This window comes from Mixophyes fleayi, chromosome 6 (assembly GCF_038048845.1).
Source record: "Mixophyes fleayi isolate aMixFle1 chromosome 6, aMixFle1.hap1, whole genome shotgun sequence".
Classification (NCBI taxonomy): domain Eukaryota; kingdom Metazoa; phylum Chordata; class Amphibia; order Anura; family Limnodynastidae; genus Mixophyes; species Mixophyes fleayi.
The window spans coordinates 142,999,417-143,015,554 of NC_134407.1; the positions used below are offsets into that span (position 1 = coordinate 142,999,417).

General features: G+C 39.2%; 1 protein-coding gene across 1 annotated transcript in view; it reads left to right on the forward strand.

Moving 5' to 3' along the window:
- OPRL1 (opioid related nociceptin receptor 1) overlaps positions 1 to 16,138 on the forward strand; it is a 113,249-nt gene that overhangs the window by 11,734 nt on the left and 85,377 nt on the right. Inside the window, exon 2 of the mRNA XM_075176673.1 lies at positions 5,014 to 5,233. Within this exon, the coding sequence (XP_075032774.1) occupies positions 5,028 to 5,233 (206 nt within the window). The 5' untranslated portion in view covers positions 5,014 to 5,027. The remainder of the gene's footprint in view (positions 1 to 5,013; positions 5,234 to 16,138) is intronic.

Consider the following 16,138-nt stretch of genomic DNA (forward strand, 5'->3'; position numbering starts at 1 on the left):
CAACTCATTTGTTAATCACACACCTATATAGATAAATTGAACCAATTACCAGTGACGCATGAACAAGATGCGTCTAAAATACACACTGAGAAGCAACTGCGCACAGATGTATACAAATGGCTATAGATGCATTGTATAACAAGGGCTTATTTTAACATGTTATACAATGCTAGTGTTTTAACACTGGTGTCAAAAATGCAGTCAGATGCAGCATTTAAACACTAGTAGTTAGCTGTCCTTGTCTTATTACATAGTTTTGTCTCTATTACATAGCATTCATTTCCACTTTAACTATGTATGTGTTTGGTATATGATGCCACATTATATACACATTACCTTACAGTGTGTGTTTGTATATGTGTGTGTGTGTATGTATATATATATATATATATATGTATATATATATATATATATATATATATATATATATATATATAGGCAAAAGTTTTAGGCATGTGTGCGTAAGATGCTGCAAAGTAAGAGTGCTTTCAAAAATCGAAGTGTTAGTAGTTTATTTTTATTAATTAACAAAATGCAATGTGTTTGAACTGAAGGGAAATCTAAATCAAATCAATATTTGGCGTGGCCACCCATTTGCCTTTAAAACAGCATCAATTCTTCTAGGTACACTTGCACACAGTTTCTCTTTTTTTATACTTTAGAAGACAATAGAAAAGAGTCCACTGTTGAGGAGAGTGTACTATCAAATTACAGTTTAGTTACACATCTCATTAGCTAGTTACATACACTAATAAGGAAGTAAAATGATAAAATTATGAGGTAGCGAGTGTTATTTTAAAATTAGATTTGATCAATTCAGAGCAGTGCAATGTATTTAAAACAGGTGTCTACCTATACTTAGCTCATACTTGCCAACTCTCCCGGAATGTCCGGGAGACTCCCGCATTTTGCGAGAGTCTCCCGGACTCCCGGGCGAGTGTGGCAATCTCCCGAATTCTGCCCACTTCCTAGTGAAGTGGGCAGAATTAGATCCGATTCCCGGTGAATCGCGGCGTTTGGCCTGCCCCCCCCCCCCCCGCTGTCAAATGCGTCATGACGTCACAGGGAACGGGGCCAAAATGACGCGATTTTGGCCGTCACGCCCCCCTCCACTGGCTGGCTCCCAGAAGGGAGCTGAAGAAAGTCGGCAAGTATGACTTAGCTGCAAACCAGGGGAACTTAAAGTGGCCCTGGAAATAATTTTGAAAGTGGCCTCACATGCGTGAGATCAAATCCTCTGTAGGCGGAACCAACACAAAAGTAGGTGCTGGAAATTAATGGTATTTTGCGGGGCTAATTCAACACGCAATGATAGTTGGAGTCACAGCATTGCAAAGAGGAGCCCCTAACAGGAGTCAGACCTAACACACAAGTAGTCAGAGTCAGCATAGTTCAACATTAAAAATATCAAAACAACAACATAGAGAGACTGTCCTGTTTTTACAGCTTTGACTTCATGCTGCTGGTGAGCCCTATTCCTACTCTATCCTATCACATATACCCCAAAAGATGAGAGTAGTGATGCAAAAAAACCCATCTCTTCTCTCCTTTGGCAGTGAACAGGAAAATCATCAATTTTCCTGGCCCTCAGAGAGAAGTGATGATTCTCCTGCTCACCGCACGTACTGTGTAATATGCCAGGGAACATACACTTAGTGCCCACTCAGTTAATTGCACCTGTACACCTGCTCTTTAATGCAAATATCTACTCAGCCAATCATGTGGCAGTAGCTCAGTGAATAAAAACATGCAGACATGGTTAACGAGGTTCAGTTATTGTTCAGACCAAACACCGAAATGGAAAGAAATTTGATTTAAGTGACTTTGACTGTGGAATGATTGTTGGTGCCAGACAGGGTGGTTTGACTATCTCAGAAACTGCTGATACCCGGGGGTTTTTATGCACAACAGTCTCTAGGATTTACAGATAATGGTACGCAAAACAAAACATTCATTGGGGCATATTCAATTATTTTTTTTCCGCGCCGCGGAAAAACTATTACCGTTAATACGGTAATAGTTAGCTGGATTTCAGCTCGCGGCTCAGGGAGCTGCAAGCTGATATCCAGCGAGAAAATTACCGTATTAACGTTATTACGGTAATCGTGCGCGGACCACGATATTTTCGGCGTTTCCGCCGAGAATTGAATATGCCTTATTGAGTGGCAATTTTGTGGTCGAAAAATTCTCATTAAAGACAGAGGTCAGAGGAGAATGACCAGATTGGTTCAAGCTGACGGGAAGGAGACAGTAACTGAAATAACCATAAATTGCACTAGAGGTATGCAGAAGCTCATACCACCGTCAATTAATCTCTATAGGTGTGTGATCAAATGCTTAGCATGTGGAGCCTGAGGGCTAGATTTACTAAGCTGCGGGTGTGAAAAAGTAGGGATGTTGCATATAGCAACAAATCAGGTTCCAGCTTTCATTTATTTAGTATCTTCTACAAAATGACAGCTAGAATCTGATTGGTTGCCATAGGCAACATCCCCACTTTTTCAAACCCGCAGCTTAGTAAATCTAGCCCTTAAAGTCTATGGGCTACAGCAGCAGAAGACCACACTGAGCTTTACTCCTCTCAGCTTAGAACAGAAATCCATGGATCCATCCTGCCTTGTGTCAATGTTGCAAGCTGGTGGTGATGGTGTCATGGTTTAGGGAATGCTTTCTGGGCACACCTTAGACCCCTTAACACCAATTAAGCATTGTTTAAATTCCACAGCCTGAATGCTGTTTTTATCAGGTGCATCCCTGGCCAGATCTACTCATCTTCTAATTGCTGCTTCCAACAAGCTGGTTACACTAACATTACAATGAGTTTACTCTACTCCAATGGCCTCCATAATCACCAGGCTATCATGTGAATATGGAAAAAATCTTTAAGGAATATTTCCAACAACTTGTTAAATCCATGCCACAATGTGCTCAGGCTGTTCTGGTTACAAAGTGGGGTCCTACCCAAAACTAAAAGGTGTAGATTACAAAGTGGTCTCTGACTGTATATCATATAAGGACAGGCTAAAGAGATAAATCTATGTATTTTGCTGAAGTTTCCGGAGTGTTTGAAGGCTCCAAAAAACTCTTTTAATTCACATTGTTATTTTCCAGCAGTATTGGTTACTTCTAAAGACAGACTTAAGGAGTTTGGGGTATATTACCATTATATTTACATTTCTTGGAAAAAATGTCTTTGTTTTGAGACTCAACTACTTATTTAATAGAAAGTTTTTTACTTACAGGATATAGCTACTCCAGATATCTATCCTATCTATTCTATCTCTATTTCTCTCTCTCTCTTTCTTTCTCTCTCTCTTTTTTTTTCTTTCTCTTTCTTTTTAAATCATCCCTAGTAGATATCGTGTGAAGGTTCCCTTTAATAACATCAAATTATTAATGCAAGTTCGAGGTTAGCTGTTCAAGGTTGGGGCACTCACTGTGGTCAAACTAGATTGAACTGGTTGAATAGTGAACAGGTTGAAAGCTCTCAAATTGGACAAATTTGATAGAATTTCAAAATGGTTCAAATTATTCGATCATTCCTATTGATTGAAGTTCCTTTTATATGGTATCAAGCACAACACATCCCGGATTCACGTGGCTTAATTTTGAGCTTTGATTTTGTGATGCTTTCATATATTTTGTCAACTCAGCAAAGTGTCACCCATACAGAAAATGTCAGCAGAAACAGCACTAAAAGAAGTTATAAAGATAGATCTTACAATAGCAATCTGAAATTTCATCAATATTAGCTGCTACGGTCTGCTTAGTAGATATCTCTTAATTAGAGATGAGCGGGCTCGGATATCTGAAATCCGAGCCCACCTGGACGTTGCCGATCCGAGCCGGATCCGAGACAGATCCGGGTATTCCTGCCAATTGCAAAACTGAAACCGAGGCTCTGAGTCATAATCCTGCTGTCGGATCTCGCGATACTCGTATTCTATAAATTCCCCGCTAGCCGCCGCCATCTTCACTCGGGCATTGATCAGGGTAGAGGGAGGTTGTGTTAGGTGGTCCTCTGTCCTGGTAGATCTCGTGCTGTGCTGTGCTGTGTCCTGTGCTGTGTCCTGTGCTCAGTCCAGTGGTGCTGTGTCCTGTGCTCTGTCCTTCTAAGGGCATTGTTATTTCCCCTTTATTCCCAAGTTATAAAAATTTTTAAAAAAAGTTATAAAAAAAATAATAAAAAAAAAATTATAAAAAAAAGAAATTAAAAAAAAATATCCAAAAAACAATCCTGCAGTATTAGTCCATTGGTACTGCAATATTACAAAGTTCACTGATTCAGCAGTATAAGTCCATTGGTACTGCAATATTACAAAGTTCACTGATTCAGCAGTATAAGTCCAGTTGGACTAAAAACAATATTGTGAGGTGTGAGGGTGTTCAGAACAGACTGGGAATTAGTGGAAATGATTGTTATTGAATGTTATTGAGGTTAATAATAGCGTAGGAGTGAAAATAAACCCCAAAAACTTGATTTTAACACTTTTTATGTTTTTTTCAAAATAAATCCGAATCCAAAACCTTAAATCTGAACCAAAACCTTTCGTCAGGTGTTTTGCGAAACAAATCCGAACCCAAAACCTCAAGCAAATCCGAATCCAAAACACAAAACACGAGACACCAAAAGTGGCCGGTGCACATCCCTACTCTTAATCACAGATGCTATTTTGTGACTGTGTTTTTGTCGCCACCACAAAATGTCTTGTATGCGGCCAAGGACTAAATTAAACTGACTTTAAAGTGGTTATGAAACTAGAGGCAGGGTAAATGGGTGGACTAGGTGCTCAGTGTCATTTTATTTATGGCCTAGTGAGTTCTCAGGTGAGATGTTTTATTAGTGTGCTGTTTTATGTTTAATGCATTACACAGTTGGCTCAGTACAGTTACTGGAATATAAGATGCATTTGCCTGATAGATTGAGACTGGGGCTCACTCCATGCTTCTAACCTGTATTTTGACAGCAGCTTAGTGGTCTAGTGACTTCTGACATTGTCTTTTCTCCTTCAGATAACTGCCCACAGATGGATCTCCCTCTGCCAGACTCGCCGTACCAGGCTGCCCTTCTGAGAGAGCTGTTACTAAATGCTAATCTAAGCGGTAACTTCTTCAACAGCACTGTAGACAGATTTCTACCTCTGGGCATCCAGGTCACGATAGTGGTGGTCTATCTGATTGTGTGCGTAGTGGGGCTTGTGGGAAACTGTGCAGTGATGTACGTCATCATCAGGTAAGAGATTCAGTGTTGTATATTGGTCAGTATGTGTATACAAGAAAATATTCTAATTCCTTTACAATAATAGTCCTATACAGAGTATTTTGGTTGGGGACTACTGGTATTTTAATAATATATTAGAGTGGAGCTAAAATAAATAAATGTAATACATTTAAGTACTGAGTAAACTGCATTGTTGTATTACTCCTTTGTTGTTAAGCATCTTTGTCTATTGTGGAAATCAGAATTATGGTATCCCTGTATACATATCCTAGAAGATGTCAATCCAACTAAAAACGACTAAATTTTGTATGTAAGGTACTGGCACATGTAGAACTACAAGTACCAGCGAGTCCTGGCTTCCAGGTCTCATTGGGACTCGTAGTTCATCTGTCAAGTAAACACTGAAAAATAAAAATACAGACACCGTGAAAATTCCTTTATTTAAATAATACATATTCACTTTAGTAGCCCTTTTTTTGATTACATAGATCGTTGGTGGATCCTCGTCTTCTTCTAGATTTACAATCCAAAGGGTTAAAAGAAATAAGCACGTTAACATCTAGAGTCCCTGCTCCTTACAGTAGGCATGCTGCAAATATCAGGCTTCTAGCATTCTAACCAAATAGTGCAGCTTCACTCTGATTGGTCAGAGCATGAGGAAGCCTCAGTGAAGTACATTGATACAAGTTCCTTAATTTATAAATTGTACTTGGCCACCTTGGTTTGCAAGCCTATGCACCACTAGGTGAAATCTAGGTGCACTGTGAGTAAAAGTTTCAGTTGCGCTTAGGAGAGATTTAATTTGCTCCTTGTAAATTACTTTTTCCTCTGATTCATGCAAGCCACATCCCCATTTCTTACAAAGCACACTCTAATAAGTCCAGTTACCACCATTTTCCAGTGGAGCTCCAGCTACTTCCTGTAAGCCCTGTCCCTTTTGGGCACCACAAATCAGGACTGTCCTACTGCCATTGAAACCGTTGGGAGTTATGCTTTCAGCATATTATCCAAATGGAGTACCAATAACATTCAGGAAATATTAGTACACAGAGCAGAGTTGAGAGACCTGTAGCCCTTTGACTGGTGAAGGACTACAAGTCCCACCATGACAGGGCTTGTTGGTAGATAACAGCTGGAGAGACACCGGTTACTAACCTTGTCTTTTAAGTATCACTTGTCCTAAAACACAACGTGTTCAAATATTACAAACAAGGGTGGATTGGGAATTTAAAGTAGCCCTGGAAAATATTGCAAATGTGGCCTTATGTTGTCAGTTGGACCAAATTGTCAGTGGGCTGGGTAGTGTATGTGTTGCATGGCTATTGGCTATGGCTTTAGTCAACCCTCCAACCAATGGCTGATGAAACACTGTAAGCGCGGAAGGCCCCACCAGCCTGCTTTCAACGAGGGCGTTGTGCCACTTTAAGGTCTGAGACCCTACTGGTATCGAAATAAGTGCATTGGTATGTGGGAGCGGTGCATGTGCAGTGAAGCCACGTCTGCACATGTGCCATAGAGTGCCAAAGGGGCTTCATGGTGAATGTGCCAAATATGGACAGGGGGCACTGAAGTTCCAAGCATCGGCCATGCTCCAACCCCTCCCTCTTCAGACACATGGGCAATGCTGTTAGACATATGCAGCTCCACCCTATATTAACAAATCCAAAATCCTGACTGTGCAATACAGTCTCCCAAAATCAGGACTGTCCTGCCAGAATCAATATAGTCGACTGCTGACTCATACCTGTTGTTCAGCATTTACTGCTATTGCTGCTGCTTGTGTCTCAATCTTTATAGCCGCTTGTCTAGATCCTGGAATATTGTTTGGAAAAATGAGGGGTACATGAAACATGTATAGCTGAGCAACGAATGAACACTCCAGACCTCCTTCCCCACAATCAACCCCAACACTTTTTGAGAAATTATTTTGAATATTTATGCAAATAATAATGGAGGAAAATGGTGTGGTACAGAAAAAAAGCGATGGGTGGATGTGTGGAGGAGGGGTAAGCATATACTATACTGATACAAAAATACAGTTGAATTAAGAGAAAGAGATGACACAAGTACGAAAGAATGTTTCAAAATCATTTACCAATTTAGCCTTCATGTCCTTGTCCTCGTTCCGATGATCCCCACTTCATAAATATGGCTGCGTGTCTCAAGACAAAAGTAGGGTGATTGCTTTCAAGAAGGAATTACTGTGTTTTTAGAAATGATGGAGAATACAATTATATAATTAAATCACTTTTGGGAGTTACGCTATGGTTTCCTTTGCAATGAAGGTTTGCGGGGGGTGGGGGGCGGGGAGTTAGGGGTTCCTATCTGGGAGACAGAATCAGGAAGTAATATTAATTAACAAATATTACATTAAGCGTAGTGTAATGCTAAATCATTTCCCAAAGATTAAAATATAGTTTTGTGGCAATTTTTAGTGATAAATGGAAAAATTTATAGAAGGTATTGTCTAGCAAGTGAAAGCAGATAGAGAATATTCCCAATGGGTAAAGTATAATACCAAGGAACATCAGTAAGTGGAAAAATGTAATAAGTGAAATGTGGTGTCGAAAGATAATAGTGCATGAAAAGTATGGCTTCAAGAAAAACATTGAGTAAAGAAGATCACAAAGGAAAAAATAAATACATGGTGATAAAATATTAATAATTAAAGAAATTTCAGTAAATACAACATGGAATAAGAAAATAAATACAATAAACTGTGAAAGCATGTAATTAAGTGTCAGCAAAATAATAATGATGAGTGACGTAAATTTCAATAACTGTGGTAAATTGCAAAACTGAGTGGTGGAATCATAGCTAGTGAAGTATACTATCTAGGGATGATATTATTATTATTATTATTATTATTATTATTATTATTATTATTATTATTATTAATAAGTGGAAAGGATTATGTGGTATAGTTTGATATCACCAAGTGATAGTAAATGAGAAGTATTACTGTGGGTATTTAATAAAAATATTATACATTTACACATCAATCATCCCTTACAATGAACTAAAACCAAATTTCATAGGACTATACTGTCACTATTCTTCTTTTATTTTGTCAGGATAGTAGAAGATATGAACCTTCCATAAAACACAAAACAAGCTTGCATCCCTAGCACTGACTAACCCAGCAACACTGTTTTGTCACCGGCCCGCTAGTTAGTCCAGTGGCGCACGCAGGGGGGGTTTCTGGTTCTCCAGAAACCCCTCCCCTTCGCGAACCAACGGTACTGTACAGCAGCCGCGGCGCTGTCCATACAACATAGTATAATACAACACTGCCGCGGATGCTGCTTGACAGCGCCGCGGCTGCTGTAGAATTCAGACTCACCGAAATGGAGCTGCTGCGCATGCGCAGCAGCTCCCTCTCGCAATATTTTTTTTTTTCCGGGGGGGTGGAAACCGCCCCTTCTAAATCCTGCGTTCACCTCTGTAGTCCTGCCCTGAACAAAAGCACACACAAGTATACCTAAGGTCTATGCAAGCACTAATATAATCACCCATTAATCATAGGACTTGAACCTGTGTGATTTTACACTCTTGACACACACTATGCTCCTTGCTACACTCGGGTTAGCAATGCACACACCAGCAATCAAAGAGTTAACACTTAACACCTCAAGTATCTGTTACACAAATGTACACACTGATGCACACTAGCCTTGTTGGTCAAATACATTAACAATTCACACACCAGCATTCATCGGGTTAACATGATCAAGCAATATTCTTCTTAAAAGGCTAATGGATTCATTAGAGTATCACGAGTAAAACTTATTATATTTTGAATTTAATATACAAAGATACAGGGCATTTGGATATAATAAAAAAAAAGATAAAAAAATTACATACAAGTAGTAAATGCAATAAACTTATAAAACAAATGAGATGAAATTACAGAGAATAAACTTACATATGATCTGTATGCCTGGGGTAGGCAGGAAGAGATGGACAGTTCTTCAATTAGATTGCTACCCCAAGAGCTGACAATCTGCTCTCTCCCACCCAGAGTTTTTAACCAGGCTCTAATGGGACCCCATTTAGAGGGGCAGTTTATATGTTAATGTGGGGGAGGAAATGTCCTTTGGGTGTCAATTATGGCATGTCAGCAAAGAGACCGAAAGTTATGACCTTCCATAACTTTTCTCAGACATATACCAGAGACATAACTCTCCCTTCAATAAAGCAGTCATAGCCACCCACACATTTAAATATCAAATATGACGGAATTGCAACCATATCAAATATCATTCCTAAAGATGTGACTACTGTGGTTCTCCGATACAGCTGTTATCAATACATCATAACCCTTGTGCGTTTGCCTCTAAGTACAGTGTGGCACTCTGATATCCCAAAATATGAAATAGATAGACATTTTCTTTGAAGTTAATGTTTCTATATTTTGTGTTGGGCTAAACGGTTTCTATAACACATAGCTTTCCCTAATTTACACCTTACACCTAGTGGTTACTTTGTTTTTACCCTGCTTTATTAGACAATTTCCTCTAAATAGTAAATGGCATACAGGATCAAAGGCAATGCATGGCTGTGATCTGATTAACATGATTACCCTTGGCTCAACAGCCGAATGTTTTAATAAAAACTTTATCTGAGGGGAAGTCATGTACATTTCTATCCAGCAGTTTAATATTTTAGTTGGGTGTCTGAGAAGCATTACGTTTTTTTTTAGAAATTGTGTGACGGAAGATGATGACATGGAACAAGGTCTTGAAGGAGGGAAACCCTTTTTCATAAAAAATGTGCATCTTGTAAATGTGATAAACATTGTAAACTAATATATTCACTTCTTAGACATGATGAAATTCATACAGGTGAAAAAGCATTTTCTTGTTCCAAATGTGGAAAATTTATATTTAATTTAGGCCCTCACTGTGACAATATATATATATATATATATATATATATATATATATAATTATATTATATGAGTGTATATATCTATAATACAAAATAGAAGGGAAGGGCGCCTATGGTGTAGTATTTTCATGCATTATGATTCCAAAACCTAGGTGTGTGCGTACCAGATAAGTTCTTGAAAGACTGCTCATCAGTAGATAAATCCCAGGTGCTTCAGTCCTCTCATATAGGTCCACACCGGTACCATGTATTCATGTAGACAAAGGGAGAGAAAAGCGAAAGATAGTGCAATAACGTACAGTTTATAGCACAATATTATGTCCAATCATCATAAGTTATGCATACCAGAAAGTAAATATCAGATCGTTTATCTGTAGAATTACTCATAGCAGCTGGAAATATTCAATTTACTCCATTATGGGTAAAAGACAGGCACCATGAGAATAAAAATAGAATAAAAAAGGTGCCATATAGTTTAGTATGTTCAAAAAGAGATGAAGTTTAATAAAACATAAGAATCACACTCACAATGTATATAAAAATATAAGGCTTATCTGTATCACAGATGTAGTTCCTATCTCCAACGTGGATAGGTCCAAGTGTCATGAGATCAGCTGGTAGTATACTGGAACAGTAGCCAAATAAAGGGTACCTTTACATATAAAAGAGTCCTCAATGCATTTCGTCCACCAAGGACTTCATCAGGAGATAATTACAGCCTGTCTTCTCTGTGGGATTTATATATAGCGATAAACATCGCCATTTTGCGCATGCGCACTACGCGGACCAAGCCGGAAAAGACCCTTGAAGTTAAGGATACAAGAGCATGTTCGGAATATAAAAAATAGAGTAGAAAGTCACTCGGTCTCTAAGCATTTCTTACATAAACATGATGCAGACACGAACAATATTGCCTTTTAAGGGGATTGAACATGTGTCTCTGGGACCTAGAGTGGGAGATATCCAAACTAAGTTATCTAGGAGAGAGATGTTGAAATAGATGGTATGAAATAGCCCCCTTCCTATGAATTCAGCTCTTTCAAGTTTGCCCTTGTCTATTTATCTCATCTTATATATTTGAGACCAAATGTTACGAAAATGAGTTGGAGTGTCGTGTAATGTGATCGTTATGCTCTCCATATGATGAGTTGCCCATATATTTTGGATAGTCTCGTAATGGTGCACCAGGATCTATTCCAGCTAGAGATGTTCACTGACCCCGTGTTCTGGTTTTGGATTAACTAGAAAAATAGCTAAAATATGCTAAAATCACATAATTTTGCTTGTTTTTTTGTTCCTACACTATTATTAACCTCAATGACACTAATTTCATGTCATTTGCAGTCAATTTTGACCACCTCACAGGTCACAATATTATTTTCATACACTTTCAAACAAAGACTGCAGCAGTTCTTGCCAGTGATAAGAAGGCCATTGTCATGCCTGGGCATAAGACCAAAAAAGCCACCTCTTATGTGTGGAATTTTTTTTACCCAAATTCTGACAACAGTTGTCTAGCCATTTGTAGCATTGTAAAGCCACATTCAGTATAGGATCCTCATCCATGTTACGCCATTTGAAGCGAGTTCATGGAAAGCTCTTCGGAAAATCAGAAACTTATGCTAAAACAATAACAACAAGCAGTCCAGCATCAGCTACCTCCCTTTTCTCATCTAGATCCCAGCAGCTGCAATCTACACTCCCAACACCTTCATCATCAATATCCTCACAAGTGATCAGAGTTAGTACTGCATCCACGTTGCTAATGCGAGATGACTCCTATCCAGGACTCCGCAGAAGAATCCTTGAGCGTTAGGCCCACTGCTGCTGCTCCTGCTGCTGGGAGTGGATCTTCAACCCAGAAGCAGACCAAGAAGAAGACTACTAGTAGTTTACAACAATTGACTGTTAAACAATCCTTAGCAAGTATGAAAGCTGTCACCCAGTCGCAAAGCGGATCACAGACGCCATGGCGACTATGCTAGTATTAAATCTGCGTCCAATATCCACTTTTAATGCAGCTGGTGTTAGACAATTTATTGAAGTCATGTGTCCCCGTTACCAAATTCCATCATGACATCATTTTACTACAAAAACTATTCCTCACCTCTACCAGAAGGTTCGTAAAAATGCAAGTATTGGGCTACAAAATGCCATTCTACCCACTGTATAATTAACCACAGATATGTGGACAAGCGGAACTGGGCAAACTAAAGATTATATGACTGTGACAGCCCACTGGGTTGGTGATTCGCCTTCACCAGCAGGAACAGCAGCAGCATGTACTCAGGTAGGTCACATTATTCAGAGGCAGGCTACTCTGTGTATTATCTGCTTCACTAAGAGGCATATTATTATTGTTATTATTATTTATTATTATCGTAGATTTGTAAGGCACCACAGCACCTTACAGTAGGGAAGATAAGGATATACATAAGACAAGACGTACGTAAAACAAGAACACACAAGGCAGACAAAATGGAGACATGAAAACAAAGGGTATGGAGGACCCTGCTCATTAAAGGGCTTACATTCTTAAGGGAAGAGGGCAGAGCTGAAACAAGAGGAGCGAGTGTGGCTCAGAGTGGAGATTGGGATAGTTGTGAGGGTGCATTAGTGTGAATAGTGTTATTGAGGTCACCTCCAAAAAAAAATGGGTTTTCAAAGAGCATCTAAAGATTTGAAGGCTGTGAGAAAGTCTGATTGAGCGTGGTAGGGAATTCCATAAGTGAGGAGCAGCACGGGAGAAGTGTTGAAGGCAGGAGTGAGAGGTGGTTATCAGAGATGAGACAAGGCGCAGGTAAGAGGTAATACAGCTGACAACCTGGGATGTCATTGCAATATGGCTTATCCTGTTTGGACTCTCCTGATAATATATGATTTCTGATAACCCCATCAATATTGTTAGAGCATTACAGCAGGGGGGGGGGGGGGGGGGTTCCATCACATTTCCTGTTTTGCTCACACAATCAACTTGGTGGTACAGAACTTTTTAAAAAATGACAATAACATTCAGGAGATGCTGTCTGCGTCCCGAAATATTTAGGGTCATTTTCGGGATTCTGCAACAGCATGTAGGAGAATGCAGCAGCTGCAAGAAGAATAGAATTTGAGGGGCAATGTACTTTAGTCCAGCGAAGTAGTCATCTGTGAAGAGAGTGCAGACACTGTTAGCTTGAGTCAAGTCATTACTCTAATTAGACTTTTTGAGAAGCAGCTAGAGAAATTGAAGGAGGATATAAAACAAAGCAAATCCGCTAACTATTTTGGAATTGTAGATTAGGTCAGTGGTTCCCAAACTTTTGCAGTTCGCAGCACACTTAGGGGTATATTTACTAAACTGCGGGTTTGGAAAAGTGGAGATGTTGCCCATAGCAACCAATCAGATTCCAGCTGTCATTTATTTAGTGCATTCGACAAAATGACAGCTAGAATCTGATTGGTTGCTATAGGCAACATCTCCACTTTTTCAAACCCGCAGTTTAGTAAATCTAGCCCTTAGAGTCTCCATAATTTTTTCAAGGCACCACTCCAAAATAATTACTGAGCAGTCCAATTTTATAAGTAGCTGGGTCAAAAAACTTAATAAGTATTTAGGTTAGGACCGAAATACTTATTTAGTTGTATGCAAAAATACACATAAATCCAATAGAATATAAAAATATTATTATTTTTTTTTCAATTATATTTCTGTCAAAGAATAACTTACAACTAACTCTCTCTGTGCCCCTGCACAACATTTTGACATTTGGTCTGTTCTAAAAGAATTGCTCAAAAATCGTGACAGCTCTGCCATAAAATGAACTACAAATTCCATGAGGAAGGCCATTACCAGCAATTACATCAAAGTACACAGACTTCTGTGATGGTGGATTCCAGCAGGGATGAATTAGAATTGTTTGAGGATGATGTACACAATGATGAGGATGAACATGATGACAGTGTAGATTGCAGGTGCTGAAATCTAGCTGAGATAAGGAAGCTACCTGATGCTGGTATGCTTGGTAATATTTTGGATATTTTGGGTAGAATGACATCTTGGCAAGTTTGATTTTCTACAGTAAACGTTCACCTTTATTAGAGAGGTTTTTTTTCTTTAAAAAGGTACAAGCTTTTTATTTACATTTTTGTTTCCCTGACTTAATAACACTATGCACTTGAACATAGACTTTAACACATGAGGTAGAGGGATTAGTAACATCATGACTGAGACTGGAGAGTGACAACAACAATGCCACCCCTCCTGTTTCTGTATGAGCTATGGCACAATACAATGTCACTGGAGACTTTGAAAAACACTGACAGCCCTATTATTACAATTTCTGTTTCAGCACTGAACTCTGCCACCTCTCCTGATTCTGAGTGAGCTATGGTACAGTAAAATGTAACTGCAGATTTACACCAAGCCTGCCAGCCCTAGTATTTGTATTTCAGCAATGACAATTAGCACTGGAGCAATGGAGCTCTACTCTTTGTGTATAACCTATATAATACTGTACAATGTGACTGCAGATTTACACCGAGCCTGCCAGCCCTAGTATTTGTATTTCAGCAATGATAATTAGCATTGGAGCAATGGAGCTCTCCTAAATGTAACTGTAGACTTTAAAGAACACTGCTACCCCCTTCTCTTTCTATTCTACCTATAACGCTGCCCAACTGCTCAACAGACTGTGCTAACCCTTATGTGTTCCTCTCTGAAATGGCGCTGGATCACTGTGGAGGGCGGTACTTATAGCATACAAAACTTGCGAGATCCGGCGACGTAACAATAAAGTTTTGCTTTGTTTTCAATTCAGAAAAAGCGTGAAAGTACCGAGTCGGCTCAGATCTGCTAAGTTCGGGTGTGTTCGGTTCTCAGGGAATCGAGCCTGAGCATCTCTAATTCCAGCACCTCTTATTATTCTATGTACTGAGTTACATAGGGCACCATAAACATCTATAGAAAATGTTATACTCTTTTTGTTTGTACCTCCTCCAGTTTTAACTCACAGAGATGTTTTGGTGCTTGTTTGTTTGTGATTAAAAGGTGATATATGGTTCATATCAAACCTTTAGAAGATTGTTTACTGTGATTGCAGTAAACAGAACTGGATAGCAGGTCTGTACACTGTGGCATAGGGGTTTCTGATTTGGAAAATTTGCAAGGGATCAATATCCCACAGGAATTGGACATTGTGCTTGCTTCAGTTCACAAATTGTTTATGGTTAAGTTCGGGTTCAAAGATTGGGTTGTTCCATAGTGAGGTCATTAGTGGATGTTTGGAGATCAAATGATAGCTTTAGAGTTATAGAACAAATACTAGTGTTAATGGCTCAGACTGCTGTATTCGAAGCACTTCAGGCTGCCAAAACTTGGTAGGCAAATGCAAGCATCAAACATCAAAAAACACAAGAGGCGATCCTCATTTTCTCCAGGAGATACAGGCTCTGTTAAAGGTGAGCACAACCTTCTCATTTCCCACCAGGCCACCAATAAGCTGAAATGGCTCAACCAGCACCACTATAAAAATTGTGATATGGCCGACAGGCTTCTGGCTACCAAACTTCAAGCTAAGATAGCGGCCCGAAATCTTCTGGCTGTCATGGACTCAAATAAAGCCTTGCATTATGACCCCCAATAGATTCTTTATTCATTGTTTGTGTTTTTGTTACATCATTTCAAAATGAAAAGTAAAAGACCCCAAAGGCAGCACAGAAGGTAGAATCCCAACTACTATCATGCAAGGTTTCTTGAGAGGAGAGAGAACGTATGCTAAAGTTTGAGGAGCCCAAGATCCAGTCACGTTAGGAAGACTTTTAAAAGCAGAACAGTTGTTGCATGACCAAATAAAAGCTGTCATTAAAAAGCTGATGAACTCTCAAGGTCTCTTACAGTGAGTTATTGAAGTGTCAGGAGCAGGTTATGAAAACGTTCAAATTTGTGAGACAGGAGGAAGAAATTGCTGAAATCAAAAGGTGCACAAGTGAAATATTTGTGATACTGGCAGCATATAATGTATTTGGAGAGGGAAATATATGAAGCTG